The 15,660-nt window shown below is 41.8% G+C and overlaps 2 protein-coding genes across 2 annotated transcripts in view; one reads left to right on the top strand and one right to left on the bottom strand.

The window, feature by feature from the left end:
* Positions 1 to 1,765: 1,765 nt before the first annotated feature.
* Positions 1,766 to 9,748, bottom strand: LOC310791429 (transmembrane protein 138-like; the record flags this gene model as incomplete). Its single annotated transcript, XM_083653127.1, has 5 exons — positions 1,766 to 1,893; positions 3,843 to 3,918; positions 5,891 to 6,062; positions 6,626 to 6,814; positions 9,717 to 9,748. 5 exons carry the CDS (start codon positions 9,746 to 9,748, stop codon positions 1,766 to 1,768), a joined length of 597 nt encoding a protein of 198 aa, XP_083509253.1.
* A 4,720-nt stretch (positions 9,749 to 14,468) lies between these two features.
* Positions 14,469 to 15,660, top strand: part of LOC310791289 (CD151 antigen-like) — a 60,806-nt gene continuing 59,614 nt past the window's right edge. The window contains exon 1 of the mRNA XM_083652976.1: positions 14,469 to 14,637. The gene's annotated coding sequence lies outside the window, so the exon portion shown is untranslated. The remainder of the gene's footprint in view (positions 14,638 to 15,660) is intronic.

Raw genomic sequence — 15,660 nt, 5'->3', positions numbered from 1 at the left:
AACACAGTGTGTAACACGCCGTTCTGGTTTCCTTTATTGTACAAAAACAATTTAAAACATTTGTGTACACACAACATTTCACACAAGATACATTTCAAAACTTTCACAAGGCATTCTGTCTGATAACACAAATCCAATCTTTTCAGAAAACACAAAAGACATAACATGTGAATGAAAGAACATCGGTGAAATAAATGACTAATGGTACAGACAACAAACAGGCACCACTCTCCCACACTCCCGAGCCCAAAGTTAGATTGAGTCAAATGAGTTTCTGCAATGATGATTTTCATCAAACAGAGGCTGAGAGATGGAGTGTGGTGCCTTTCTTCTGCCCGTGGATATTTCTCCTGCTATATTCTACATGACCATGTGGCTGTACCTCCAAAAATCTAAGAGTTAAGCCTGACATCTCTGAGGTCCAGGTCCAATCTTAAACTGGGCTGAAGCTACGCACGCCACAGTTTCTTGAGTTTCAACGTTGAGAGGAACTTTACATTTCTATGACTGAAGTGCCAGGGCCCAGTTGAACAAAGCACATTAGGTTAAGATTTCCCTTAGAGTCAGAGTTAAGCTGTCCATAAAATAGAATCGGCTGCACAAAACACCATTAAATCTTCTCCTTAAGGTTAAACCTTTAAAGGAAAACATAAGCACAAGATTTAAGGGTGTTTTGTGCAGCCGATTCTATTTTATGGACACCTTAACTCTGACTCTAAGGGAAATCTTAACCTAAGGTGCTTTGTGCAACTGGGCCCAGATCTTGATATGTACACAGTAAAAGCCGACAAGGAAATTGACCCTCCTCGTTTTCCAGCTTTTTTCTTTGGTTGTAAAACCAAAAGTGCCTTGCGTCCATTATGCTGGAACGAGCCATGGCTTCATATGCTTTGGTCTCCGTTGATTAGCCAGCTACCTGCATTTTATGAATCAGAATGATTTCCAACACTACTGCAAGATCATGTCGAAACAGAAGGCAGCTGGAAATTTCATAGTTATTCTTATCCAAATATTTAGCATTATAAAATATGACCTTAATTGTAACGGAATGCATTTTTGGAGATTAAAAAAAAAACGGTTGTATTGTATGGCAGTTTTCAGCCAGTTTTGCACTGCAGATGCACATCACACAAGTTGAGTCACATCTTACAGACAGTCGACATGCTGGATGTAATCAGAATCAGAATCAGAATCACTTTTATTGCCACAGTATGCAAGTTACATAATGAGGAATTTGTCTTAGTGTCTGTATGCAGCGTAGCGGTTACATCAATATACAGGGATAAGAAGTAGGAAGATAACTAACGGCAATCGCAAGGTTGCAAGTAAAATCAAATCAAATCAATCGAGTCAATATATACAATATGTACATGAGTGGTGAAGTGTTCTGTGGATGATAAATATGAATTTACGTTGGATTTACATGAGATTTACAGACTGAGTTAAGCCAGCCAGCCAGCCAGCCAGGCCATGACACAGCTGAACCTGGTCAGTGCAGACAAGGCAAACACACTGGACACAACTTGGAGTCTTTAACTTGTAGGAAAGAATCTCAATAACTTCTTGAATGTACAGTATTTACAAAGAAAAAGCAAAGAGGGCATGTCGAAAGCATAAATCATCATGTCCTTTACAGACCTTCACAGTAGCAGGCGTCTTCACCTGTCCTACTTGCCCGGTCTTGGCACTGTCTTCAACGATCCATCAAGCCATCCTCTGTGCCTCGCTAGTTCTGACCTGTACTGTACAGCAGATAGTGAGTGCTTCAGTGGTGAACACTCTGACTCCTGGTCCGGGCGAAGACCTCTCTGAGCCACGGTGAATCCTGGTAGAGGCGAGGGTCGCCCAGGTACTCCGAGGTCCGCTTGTAGAAGTAGTAGTACAACACAGAAGCTGTGAAGAGGGAAAATATTTCAAGAGGTTTTGATACAAACACAAAAAAAAAACGAAAGAAAAATACACTTGTCTTCACTTAGCGTTATTTCTCTCATTTTAAAGGTGTATAAAGTAATATTTGTACTGCCCCGCAGCAAAAAATGACCATAACTGCAGGGAGTTGCTAGGGTTGTTGAATGACTTCACGATTACTTGGTCAGATTTTTTATCCCATTTTTATCCCCCATTAGTATTTTAATTTATCCTGGTTGCTGCTCCACCCTCTGCCGATCTGGGGAGAGCCGAAACTAGCTCCATGCTTCCTCCGAGACATGGGCAGTAGCCAGCCACTTCTTTTCACCTGATAGAGGAAGCTTCAGGACATAGCACGTGGGAGGATCATGCTATTCCAACGAGTTCCCCTCCCTCCGAACAGGCGCCCCGAACGACCAGAGGAGGCACCACTTCAGCGACCAGGATATTGCATGTTTTGGTGAGGGGTTCCTATATGAAGGAAACCCCCAGGGGGCATGGGGAGAACATACAAACTCCACACAGAAAGGCCCTTTTTACGACCCCACCCGGGCGGTGGGCCCTCGAGGACATGCGGATGGACACGCACTCCTTCAGAGCTCACAGACACATTCACACACACGCTCACATTCGAATATAAAGATTAACAGACTATTCAAATATGAAAATTAATATTAAATTTTTTTTTTTTTTTTTAAGTATTTGAATATATTCGAATGAATATGTTTTGCTTATAGGGAATATTCGAATATGATTTTGGGGCAATTTTGACAGCCCTATTTCACAGTGAATAGCTCCATTACTTGTTATGGTCTTGAACGAGGTCGCTAGGTTGAATGAAAGGTCATGTAGTTGGACTTGTTAAGATAATGAAGAAAACAAGCAAAAACAGGGAAAGATGGGCAACCTTTACCAGCATTTGCAATTATGTGCAAAATAAAAATAAATACAACCAACCAGTGGCATAATGTAGTGGAGTTTCAAAATGAATGAGGTGTTGACTGCCGATTGTGATGCAACACCGAATCATCTCTCACAACATTATAAACACTGAGCAACAGTCTGGGTGTGTCTGAATTTGCTACAGAGGGAATACAGAGACAAAACAAACAAAACATAAGAACATGGCTACTTTCCTTTGGATAATAAGACCTAATAAGTCAACTGCAGAGAACAACAGCAGCAACCAGACAAAATCCTTTTATCCACTAATGAGCTTATCTGAGATCATTGCATGGAGCCTGTTGGTGAAATGCTGAATTGCAATAACATTATGAACGAGTGAAGGGAAAATCAAGATGGATGGAACTTGATACAGCTGTCCTTATATTTAATAAGAATTATGTAGCCTATAATCTGTGTAGCCTGTATACTTAAGCAGAATTCAAGATGATTCGCAGCCCACTTCTTCTAAACATATTTGCCCATGGGAAAAACTAAAATGAGGCCACAGCAGACTTTCTCTCTTAGTTCGGAAATGCAACTAAGGACAAATAAAATGGTCCAAATGGAAAAAAGCTCTGTTGTTTGCTGATCAAAGTTATTTCTCTCTCTCATCTCTCAGTTTTGCATCTCCTACACTGAGAACATGACATTTATCTGCCGTCAAAAACGAATCTTCAATATTGTTGGTCTCTAAAATCTCTTCTTGATTACTTCTCTCATTTGATCCAAGTGAGGGAAGATGTGAACAGAATAAATAAGTCACGCGTAAACGAGAATATAATGATACATAGATTACAACAACTGTGCTTTTTCTGAAACATTGACATCAGAGTATTTTGTAATCAGATCTGCACAAGATTGTCTCTAGCAAAGCTCAAGAAAGACAATATAAACCGAACAGGTATTGTGCTTAAATAAGGTGAAAATAGATTGAAAATAAATGTTTTTGTTGTCATTAAGAAGAAATGGGTTTTAACACGAAATCTTACCAATTCTTTGGAAGGCAAACAGCACTTCAAGTCCATCTGTCCAAATAAATCTGTTAGTGTTTAACCAGCGGAGATTCTGTAAAGACGATAAAGACAACATTAAAGGCCACTTTGCTTTTCATACAATCAATCATCAATTTATATGAATACTAGATTGTGTAATTTACTGTATTAATAAATGTAAACCAATTAACTCTCTCACTATACATGAATCTTGAACATACTGAACAGCTCAACGCTGTGATAGTGGACTGATGATGGTATTCTAGTGTAAGTAAATAAATAATTGATCATGGCTATAGCCTCTGATTTAATTGCTGGAATCAGACTGCAGAAAAAGATGTTAAGAGATGTTGTGTTTGAGGGCCTTCAGACACTTTTTCTATCCTAGCCAGGAATAGGAAATTGGACATCTGGCAGTTTGTGTAATTATCCCACTGTCATATCTTGGCTGTCTTTTGAGTGTTTTGAAAATAAAATTGTATTTTTTATTTAAAGTTATAATCGATAAGATTACAGTTTTGTTCTCTTGGGTGACACCTATGGCGATGAGTGGTAATTGCAGGTGAGATACAAACTTGCATGTGAGATTAGTCAGTTTGTTTGGCCAGAGTAACCACCCGTAATGCTAGCAGAGACTGGAAAAAAGTAGCTTGTTATCCTACTTCACTACAGTAACCTACAGAGTGAGACTATTGTGTTAGCTCCGCCCACCCTGTGAACCTACAGTAACCTACAGAGTGAGACTATTGTGTTAGCTCCGCCCACCCTGTGAACCTACAGTAACCTACAGAGTGAGTCTATTGTGTTAGCTCCACCCACCCTGTGAACCTACAGTAACCTACAGAGTGAGTCTATTGTGTTAGCTCCGCCCACCCTGTGAACCTACAGTAACCTACAGAGTGAGACTATTGTGTTAGCTCCGCCCACCCTGTGAACCTACAGTAACCTACAGAGTGAGTGTATTGTGTTAGCTCCGCCCACCCTGTGAACCTACAGTAACCTACAGAGTGAGACTATTGTGTTAGCTCCGCCCACCCTGTGAACCTACAGTAACCTACAGAGTGAGTGTATTGTGTTAGCTCCGCCCACCCTGTGAACCTACAGTAACCTACAGAGTGAGACTATTGTGTTAGCTCCGCCCACCCTGTGAACCTACAGTAACCTACAGAGTGAGACTATTGTGTTAGCTCCGCCCACCCTGTGAACCTACAGTAACCTACAGAGTGAGACTATTGTGTTAGCTCCGCCCACCCTGTGAACCTACAGTAACCTACAGAGTGAGTGTATTGTGTTAGCTCCGCCCACCCTGTGAACCTACAGTAACCTACAGAGTGAGTGTATTGTGTTAGCTCCGCCCACCCTGTGAACCTACAGTAACCTACAGAGTGAGACTATTGTGTTAGCTCCGCCCACCCTGTGAACCTACAGTAACCTACAGAGTGTGTATTGTGTTAGCTCCGCCCACCCTGTGAACCTACAGTAACCTACAGAGTGAGTCTATTGTGTTAGCTCCGCCCACCCTGTGAACCTACAGTAACCTACAGAGTGAGTCTATTGTGTTAGCTCCGCCCACCCTGTGAACCTACAGTAACCTACAGAGTGAGTCTATTGTGTTAGCTCCGCCCACCCTGTGAACCTACAGTAACCTACAGAGTGAGTCTATTGTGTTAGCTCCACCCACCCTGTGAACCTACAGTAACCTACAGAGTGAGTCTATTGTGTTAGCTCCGCCCACCCTGTGAACCTACAGTAACCTACAGAGTGAGTGTATTGTGTTAGCTCCGCCCACCCTGTGAACCTACAGTAACCTACAGAGTGAGACTATTGTGTTAGCTCCGCCCACCCTGTGTCACCACAGACACCAAGAAATGCTGCAATACTGAAAATACAAAGGCTTCCATCAATGGACCATACGCTCAATCACCATTGTGTTAACTCACTATCAGATAGATAGATAGTGACTTAACACACATTTATTTACATGGAAATATTTCTTAACAAGACACATTTGACAGTAATGTATGTTAGCCCATCTCTGCACATACCGTAATCCAGGTGTGGAGGATGATGCTTAGGGTCAAGTATAGTGCGGAGAACATTAGCAGAGCTCTGAATCGCTCCAGCAATATGGCCACCAGGCCCACCTGGAACACGTAGGTGTTAAACAGCATCAACAGGATGATGATCAGGTTGAACAGGATGCAAATGTCCTGGATACTGTCAGAGGAAACAGGGAATGACAGAGAGAGAGAAGAGAGGAGAGGAGAGGAGAGGAGAGGAGAGGAGAGGAGAGGAGAGGAGAGGAGAGGAGAGGAGAGGAGAGGAGAGGAGAGGAGAGGAGAGGAGAGGAGAGGCACAATGTGATAGTATTGTATTATACTTATTTTACCAGTACTTGTACAATGTGCTTTGGCAATACTGTACTCTAGTGGTTCCATAACTGTTTAGGCTGCAGTACCCCCTTTCCCTGATTTCTGAATCCAAGAATTACCAGACTACAACCTTTTGCTTAGAAAACTGCAAGAGAAAACTATAGCAATGCAATGAATGAATAACCCACCTTTTGAAAAATATAACATTACAAAATAAGAAATGGAGTGAAAGAGCTGCAATTAGTGCCTGCTGTGCTGAGCAGATTTATTTTAATGTTTCATTTATTTACATGATTTATTCGTACATTTTTCCATTTCCCCCTGTCTCTCAAAGTACCCCCTGTAGTACCTCCATGTACCCCTAGGGGTACGCGTACGCCAGTTTGGGAAGCACTGTGCGGCACTTACATGAAGAGCACCAGCTGCACGGCGGGCTGGGCGCGCAGCAGCTCGCTGAAGGAGTTGACGAACAGGTCAAAGGTCAGCAGGCTCAGCTGGATGAGCAGCACCAGGGAGTAGTTGCTGGTCTGCAGCGACTCCGACCCGAAGGCCGCGCGCCCGTACGGACTGTGGCTCCACGGCGGCTCCAAGGCTGCGCTGCACTCACACGCACGTTACACCGGAAACACCAAGCCGCGCACGGCGGTGCGCGCTGCGTGGGGTCTCCACCGTGAGGCGCTCAAGTTTATTCCAAAGTGGTGACGTGCTTTAATTCAAAGTGAGAGAGAGACACAGAGCTGGGTTTCTGGGGGGATGGGAATTGTCGATGCCAGCTCGGTGAGAATGTTGACTTCCACGGTTCCAACTGGAAGAGATGTGGTGGCACATGATAATTTATGTCATGGTGATAGTCTTCAGCATTGGCAGGCTGTGACAGCGAAGGGTGTTATACTGCGTTTCCTCCAGGCATCATATTAGTAATTGGGAGACATCCGTTCCAAAAGTAAAATCCAACAGAGATTCTGTGTAAAGAGATAAGAGAAACGCATTAGACAACTATTCTGGTTGAAACGCATCACGCTGACTCTTGTTTGCCTGGGAGGAAAGCGAGTTTTTACAGTGTAATATTAACTCGCAGTCCGTGCCAGACTGACATGCCCCCAAAACGTCTTGGACGCATCTATCTGAAGCTAAAGGCGTAATCTGCATATTCCAAACAAACTCGCCCAGAAACATCGTATAACTTCTCCTGATTCACTTCCAGCTATTGCGAGAGAAACTTTGGGACAGTAATATTAATCTTTAATGGAGAGAGGAGGCGCCAAACTAGCTGCAGCAACATTATTCCACGTGGAACAATCCATTTTCTGGACCTTGATGTGAACGGCCCCCGCAAGCACAGTGGGTTCACTGAAAAACAAAACACTTAAAACACACAAAAAAACAAAATCATAAATGCATGTAGCTTCTAATGAGAAAACTGCTGAATAACTTTGCCCTAGCATCACATTATTTTGTCACCCGTTTACCAAGGAATTCCTGGAACTGGATGAGCAAATAACCTCCTGCCTTGTTGAATCACTGTTATTCTCTGTGCGGTTTATACCAGCGGGAGGATTATGTAGAGGCAGAGACCTGGGATACTGCCCCAGTGTTTCTAGCAACTGCTTTGTCCAACACCAACAGTGACTGAGCTATCATGAGTAACCTGCATTTCTCTATTCTCTAACAGAACCACAAAACATGGAGTCATAGTTAGACTGGGGGGAGGTGATGAATGAATGAATGAATGAATGAATGAATGCAGTTTATATACTATATAAACAACATGGTTAAATAAAGGTTAAATAAGATCAAATAAAAATTCATACTACTATACTTATTCATACTATATAATACAGTGGTTCTCCATTTTTTTCACATGAAGGACCCCTAAACTGACAAAGATTAGATCACAGACCCCCATTTGATAGGATTTTGTTGTCCCACGGTCCCCCATACGATAATAAGATTGATGCTTTTAGATGTTTTATCAATCAGAATCAGAATCACTTTTATTGCCACAGTAATATGCACGTTATGAGGAATTTGTCTTTTATTGCAGAAAGTGTATAAAACCCATGACCACAATAGTCATTGTGTTACTTATGAATGGAATTATAGTGAAAATAAATTACCCCCCTTTTGGCTGGGGACCCCCTGGAACCTCCTCAAGGACCCCTGGGGCTTCCCGGACCCCCATTTGAGAACCACTGATATAATATATAGTATGGAAAATCTCACCATAGTGAGGAAGACAGCAACTCCCAGACTACCACTATAATATATTCCTTTCTTTTGCATAATGTCTTTATTGTTTCAAACTGAGCAGAGGACAGGAATTAAAAAGGAATAGCCTGTTTGCAGTGGTAGTCTATTCTTATGAGTTGCTGTATTCCTCAATATGCAATATTTTTCATGCAAATTTGACACTTTTGAACAAGCACTCGCCTATTCCACAAAATGTTATTTTGTGGCACAACACCAAACCTATAACAGGACTACAGTTTACACAGTGTCAGCACTAGAAATGTGCTGTTTGTTTGTTTGTTTGTTTGTTTGTGAGTTATGCTTTTGACAAATACGCATAACAAACGTTAAAGGAGAACTTCACCGAAAAACAATGCTGATTTATTTTTGCACATGATCTCACACATATCTGAAAACGGTAAACAGTTTTGCAGACATTCGTTTACCGTAGTTTGATAGTTATTGAGAGTTGAGTTGAGTTAGGTTGTGGACCACGACCAGTGATGTTATTCGTGCACAAATGACTGATCACTGGTAAACTAATCAACTCAATAACTGTCCAACTAAATGAACGGCTCAACTGTTTGCAGCTTTTGGATATGTGTGAGATCATGCATGTGCAAAATGAATCAGCATTAATTTTCGGTTAAGTTCTCCTTTAACGACATTTACTTTTAATGATTCATTATTATTAATTATTCATATTACCCTACATTGACAACCCCCGCCCCTCCCCCATGTCCAGATATATCACAGTCAAACACAAAACTTCCAAATTATCCCCACCACTGAATTGGGTTACATTACAGCTAACTCTATGAAATCAATGTTTACCAGCAGTGCAATTTTGACAATTCACCGACAGCTTCTCCCTGGAGAGGACATCCTGTTACGATGATGGCTGCATGATATCCCACCAAGCAAAAACAGCCACTGAGGTGTCCCTTCAAGTTATCCTCATCCAAGACACAATAGAAAGCATTCGTCCACCTTGAAAAGAAAACAAGCCCCTTTCACGACATTACTGCTGCCCCCGCTGGACGTCTTAGATAAGCAGGTATAACCTGAGTTCAACCTGGCTCCGAGGGCAACCTGGCAGCCAGGCTCACTATGCCACAGGCTCCTTCACAGTCAATCCTATTATGACGCCAGACACATACTGCAGAGGTATTTATAGCGCTTGGCACGGCAGGTGTGAGCACGATTAGGAGCCATTTTAAACACTGAGGAGCACTGGAGAGGGTCAGCTATAGGACAGCGTTTTGCACACCTTTTCACATCAAGGACCCTGACGCTGACCATGGACCCCCGTTTGATCAGATTTTGTCCCAGGGTCCCGCATCTGATTTGCTTTCAGATGTCAGAAAGTGTATAAAACCCATATACATGATGTCATTGTTACTTATGGATGGAATTATAGTGGGAAAAAAATGATTCAGTGTTGTTGTTATTCGCTGGTGACCCCCCTGGAACCCCCTCAAGGACCCCTGTGGGCAGGGGCGGAGTGACCCTATCAGCCCACGGGGGGCGAAGCTCTTAGGGCCCCCCCCCAAATCTAAATAAGGCCGGCGGCGAAGAAAATTTTGCCTTTTTTGCATGTTTGAATCTGTTTTAGCCATATTTAGTGGAATATCTCATTTTAAACACACCAATGTTATTGTCTATTGATTGAATTGCGAGGGCCCGGGGCGGGCGCACCCTCTGCCCCGGTGTACGCTCCGCTACTGCCTGTGGGTCAAAGTCTGACACTGCGGGCCTCCCCTCGGCCAAAGTCGTTTACATTTATTTACTTTTACTTTTATTTGAACCATATATACACCTCAATAATAATGAGCCAAGATAGCCTGACATTGCTGTTTGTCTTTAGACTACATCAAATCCATTAAAAAAAGGTTTGTCTGAAGGCATTTCTTTGTTTCTGACTCGGGGAGTCACACACATTTAGGCTATTCTATGTGATCTCCTTTTGATAACTAATGGAATATTTTTCACTTCAATTCACTGAGCCCCCTGAAACCGTTTGGACTGGAGCGCCCCCTGGGGAGGCCCCGCCTCCCAACTTTGAAAACCTCTGAGCGAGGAGACTGAATGCTGCCTTACTTGAAGCTGCTGGTGAAAACAGGATGATGATCAGTGTGTGTAGAAATAAAGAGAAATAATCCAAGAGAATGAGAGAGAGGATTGTGCGTTAAAACCGGTGAAACACTGTATCTTGAATAAGGTTTTTCCAGTGCCATGATGTGTAGCTACACATCATGGCACAGGAGGGAGGAAAAAAGATGTTGCATCACAGACAGTCATCAGTTTCCCCCTCTCTCCTTCTATTCAGTTCAATGCAAAATGTACCAGTCTATCAGTAATTAACCCTTTGTTTGACCACAAAGGGGATCTAAATAAGACGTCCAGTAATTGTGGTTGTTATTCTGCCACCATCTTGTGGTTCTTAGTAGGCTACTGCCTGACTTAATCTTCTTAATAACCCCCTAACAGCTTGTTGCACTTCACAGGAGTGATATCCTGACCAATATACTGTAGTGTTCCAGAATATCGACGACAACAACCGTCAAACTATTGTCAAAACAGATGATGTGTACCTGAGATTGTCTGTGAAATGAAGATTGAGTTCAGAGGCTGAAGTGTCTTGGCGTAGATCTCTCCAAACTACCCGCGCTCATGAGTATCCAGACACAAGGCTGTGCGCACACAGCTCTGCAGCTCATGTCTGCCAAGGTGACAGCTTTCATACCACCATGTGCCTAATAGAGGGGCACAATGTTTTTGCCATGAGATATGATGAGCTTTTCATATTTAACCATTATGTACACCTTCATGGACAGAGTATAAGTGTAGTTTAAATGTAGGCCTATAGTGAATAATAAATTGTTAATAAATTGTTAATTAATACATTTTTTTAAAGAGTAAAAGTTGTTCACTGTGGAGTGATTTTTTAAATCACACATGACAACTATAGCTACATATGAGCGAATTATGACAGGTAATCGGTGGATGCTGGCCTTTTTCAGTCTTATTTCATTTCAAGGTTGTTATTATTATGGTAATGTTTCTAGGAAGTCTGCCTGGAAGTGCACCAGACAGTCCAGAGCCAGAGGGGAACCAGTGGCACGGTGGCACCTAGTGGTTAATCTGTATTACTACAGCACACACATGCACGCACGCACGCACACACACGCGCGCGCACACACACACACACACACACACACACACACACACACACACACACACACACACACACACACACACACACACACACACACACACACACACACACACACACCAATACTGTGCCAGTATAGGCTTTCATGAAGAGGTCAGACTGAATGATAGTAGCTTTATATAGATAATACGGAACTATTTTACAACTTCCATCTGCTGGAGGAATTGTAGGGAAGCAGATTTCCAACTTTGTCCATACTTTTTGGTCATGCAACAAACTTAAGTGATACTGGGTCTGGACGAGCTTTATATAGTCTAGCTCTCAAATCTATTTTTGAAAATCAAATCCTACAAGAACCATTGGTTGTTTTCCTGGGGGTTAACGACATGCAGAACCCATACATATCTTCTCTAGATTCTCCTAGCAGCCATGAAAGGCATCACTGTAAACTGATTAAAACACACTGTCCCAATTTACATTCCAATCATGGATAGAGTGCTTGTGGCTACTCCATACTACTATGAAAGAAACAACACATAACTTGAGGCTTCAGGTGGCGCCCTGCTATAAGTCACACCCACCACCATTTTCTCTTTCTTCTTTTCTCCCATCTTTGTCATTCATGGACAGTGTGTATACTGTAAATGTTTGAATATGTGTGCAATGGTCTTGACTGTGCTAATTGCCTTTAAACCAATAAACAATTAAACCAAAAAATGAATTAATATGCAGAAAGCTTGACATATTTTAAGGCCCATTTTCAAAGCCTAGATGTTTTCAAACTTGTCAAAGAGATTTATGGGAGGCCCACCTGAGAACAGTTGGTTGTGTCCAGGTATGGAAATGAATTATGGTATTCCTGAAATAGATTTTAGAGGGACACTGCACAGGGTTCCCACACCTTCCTCAACATCAAATTGAAGGACATTTCAAAGACTTTCAATGACCTTTTCCACAAATTCAAGGATCCAACACGGCCTAGTTTGAGACACGGATCAAGGTTCATTACTGTTACAACAATAGGAATTTTGATATATAAGATATGATAAGAACTAGCAGAAGCTCGCAGACAATTAAAAAGAGATAGGCTTGAATGTGTAAACAACACTTCTCAACTGTGCTGTGTTAGTGATGGCAGGCTATGTGGTCTCTTACCTTCTCAGCACAGAAAACAAACAAACATGGAGACATATGCTACGTTAAATTCATGCACTTTCAAGGACCCATGTCTATTTTCAAAAAAAATTAAGGCCTTTTTCAGATTCACAAACTTTCAAGGATTTCAGGGACCCGTGGGAACCCTGACTGCAGCAAAATGTCAACATTTATTATTTATATATACATCTATAGGAACATAATATAGGATTGCCATATATGAGATTCAAAATACGAAAGTAAAGTACGATAATGTGACTACACTCAACTATATGGATCTATGGCATGCTCACTATAAGTAGCCTACCAAGGAATATCACAGTGATTTTTTACCAATTTTGTACTCCATTGTCCACCCTATCCATGGGTTTTGTGGAGATTTCCCGGAACACATCACAAACATCTGACATTACAGTAGGCCTAGTAACTGTTCCCTTTTACTGGCTAATGTGTGAGTACATTTAGCCTATAAACTCTGTGTTCTATCTTGGAACACCCTGGAAGGATCCTTGACAGCTAGGACATGAAAACATTTGATATCTAGTTCATTTGCATTTCACTTCAGACAAGACAGGACACTGCTTTCAAGTCTCAAATGTAGATTTGCTAGAAATATTAACATTTCACCTTTTCGCCAACTAGGGCACTGCTAGATCATGTCAGTAGGTTGACAGTACAGCACAGTACAGTACAGTCCAGTACAGTATAGTACAGTAGTGGAGTACAGGCTATAGTAAAGTGTTGGTAGTAAGGATTTTGAATTCTAACAGGGTCACAGCATAGTATGCTGTTGTGTTTCTGACTTGTTCAAAATCCTTACTACTGTACTGTACAGTCAACCTAGTGACATCATCTAGCTAGCAGCGCCCTACTTGGAGAAAAGCTGAAATGTTGTTCATCTTTCTAGCAAATCTAGGTAAATTTCAGACTTGAAAGCAGTGTCCTGTCTTGTCTGAGGTTAAATGCAAATGAAGTAGTAGAGTCATATGATCAAATGTTGTATGTCCTCTTTAACTTTCTTAGGATGCCCAAGATATTAGCTTCAAATGAATACTGCCATCAGGTGAATGTTTTGTTGAAGTGCTTTTTTTTCTTGATTCTGTAAATGAATATTGTGATTTGTCATGTGGCCATCCTGGCTATAACATATTATATAGTGTCTTGTAAGGTGCATGGCACTCAAATAAAAGCATCCAATCAATCAATCAATCAATCAATCAATCAATCAATCAATCAATCAATCAATCAATCAATCAATCAATCAATCAATTAATTAATTCTAACTGTTAATTTGGTTTTGAATACATTACAGAATGAAAGAATGAATGAATGAGCCTCATGAAACAATGTGAATGATGTAATAGTCTGAGAAAGAAGTTGTGTCAGTCAGAAAACTAGCCTACTACAGACAAAATCCATGCTGATGGACTGTGTGAACTGAATTTCTCTGAGCCAAATCGAGGGATGAAGAGAGCCCATCATCAGCCAGAACCAGGCCACAAAGTACCAATGTAAATAAAACCTCTTTTAAAATCATTCCACTTTACTTCACCATGTTCCTACCTCGCCTCTCACGACTGCTGGCATCACATGGAGGCAGGCAGAGAGATGATGCCCCAGGACAGGAATTTCCCCCCCACAAGAAACAGACAAGGTGGCCTGGGGTGGAGCCAGATCCCAGACCCTCCAGTCACTGTTCGTGAACCGTGATTGTTGTGAACACAGCCTTTCCGCCTCTCTCCACTCCTGCTTCATACGGATGTCCCGGGAGCCTTTATCCAGTCAATTGGGAATGAAAACAAGCTATATTTAAGTCTACTTTTTCTATCTATCTATCGGCAGAAGCTCACAGAAACGACAGGTAAGTCAAAGCAGGAAGTGGGTAACGCTTAACTCGACACTTCTCAACTCGCTGTGGTGGGTTTGGGGCCGCTGCGGTGCGCCGCATTGCTTAGCAAGCATCGCCGTGTCTATTCTTTCATCGTTGTAGTCATTAACATGTTTCAGCTTCGGATTGTTTCAAAGAAACACGTTTCTAGTTTCTCCCCAATGGCAATGGTAGCGCTGGTTAGCAGCACAGAGGACAACCAAGAGTAACGTTAACGTTACACTCATAACGTTACCCGGCGGTTTAGCCAAGCGAAGATGCGCTGTAGGCTATTTGTAAATCACACAACGCTGTTTTTCTAGTTCAGTTTTGTCTAGCAAACAGTCAAACATAGGATTTTTAGTTTGAGTGGCCCAGGGGTACTCTAACATTATTGAATAAAAGAGGCAGTTATTAACAGCTAGGTGAACTCAAAACCTTTTAGCCACGAGAGGACGTCATAGCACTTTACATTGATTTATATAATAGCTAATAGAAGACGTTTTTTGCAATGAATGTGCTCAAATCCCCTTTAATCCGTGTTAAATGCCGTTAAAGACGCAAGTAATGATAATATTAATGATATAAGATAATAATCAATTGTTATTCTTCCCTCAAAGCAGAATGACAGCTAAATAACGTGGTTATTAGCAGTGATTTTCGGTTAGCGCATGAATACCGGTGTTATGCCGAATTCTGCATCCCTGACGCCCGTGACATCACACAATAACAAATAACTTACTTCCGGGTGGATAACGCATCATAGAGCAGCAGAAAGTAGTGTGAAATATAGCTGAAAAGCAAACAAACGTTAATATCTCAAACTATACATCATTCACATTGCTTATATTTTGACATTGTGAGTGAGAGCAGTAGCTCGCTGCAAGGTTTGATGTATAAGAAATGTCATTGGGTTGCAAATGAAAAATTATGTATACAGAGATCAGCCGAGCAGCATTTTGGTAAACAAACCGCGTCACTGGGTGGCAACACTGGGTGGCAACGGCAATGGAACCA

This window comes from Poromitra crassiceps (assembly GCF_964638095.1).
Source record: "Poromitra crassiceps genome assembly, chromosome: 16".
Classification (NCBI taxonomy): domain Eukaryota; kingdom Metazoa; phylum Chordata; class Actinopteri; order Beryciformes; family Melamphaidae; genus Poromitra; species Poromitra crassiceps.
Note: the sequence above shows the minus strand (reverse complement) of the source record. Positions and strands in the feature narration are given on the sequence as shown.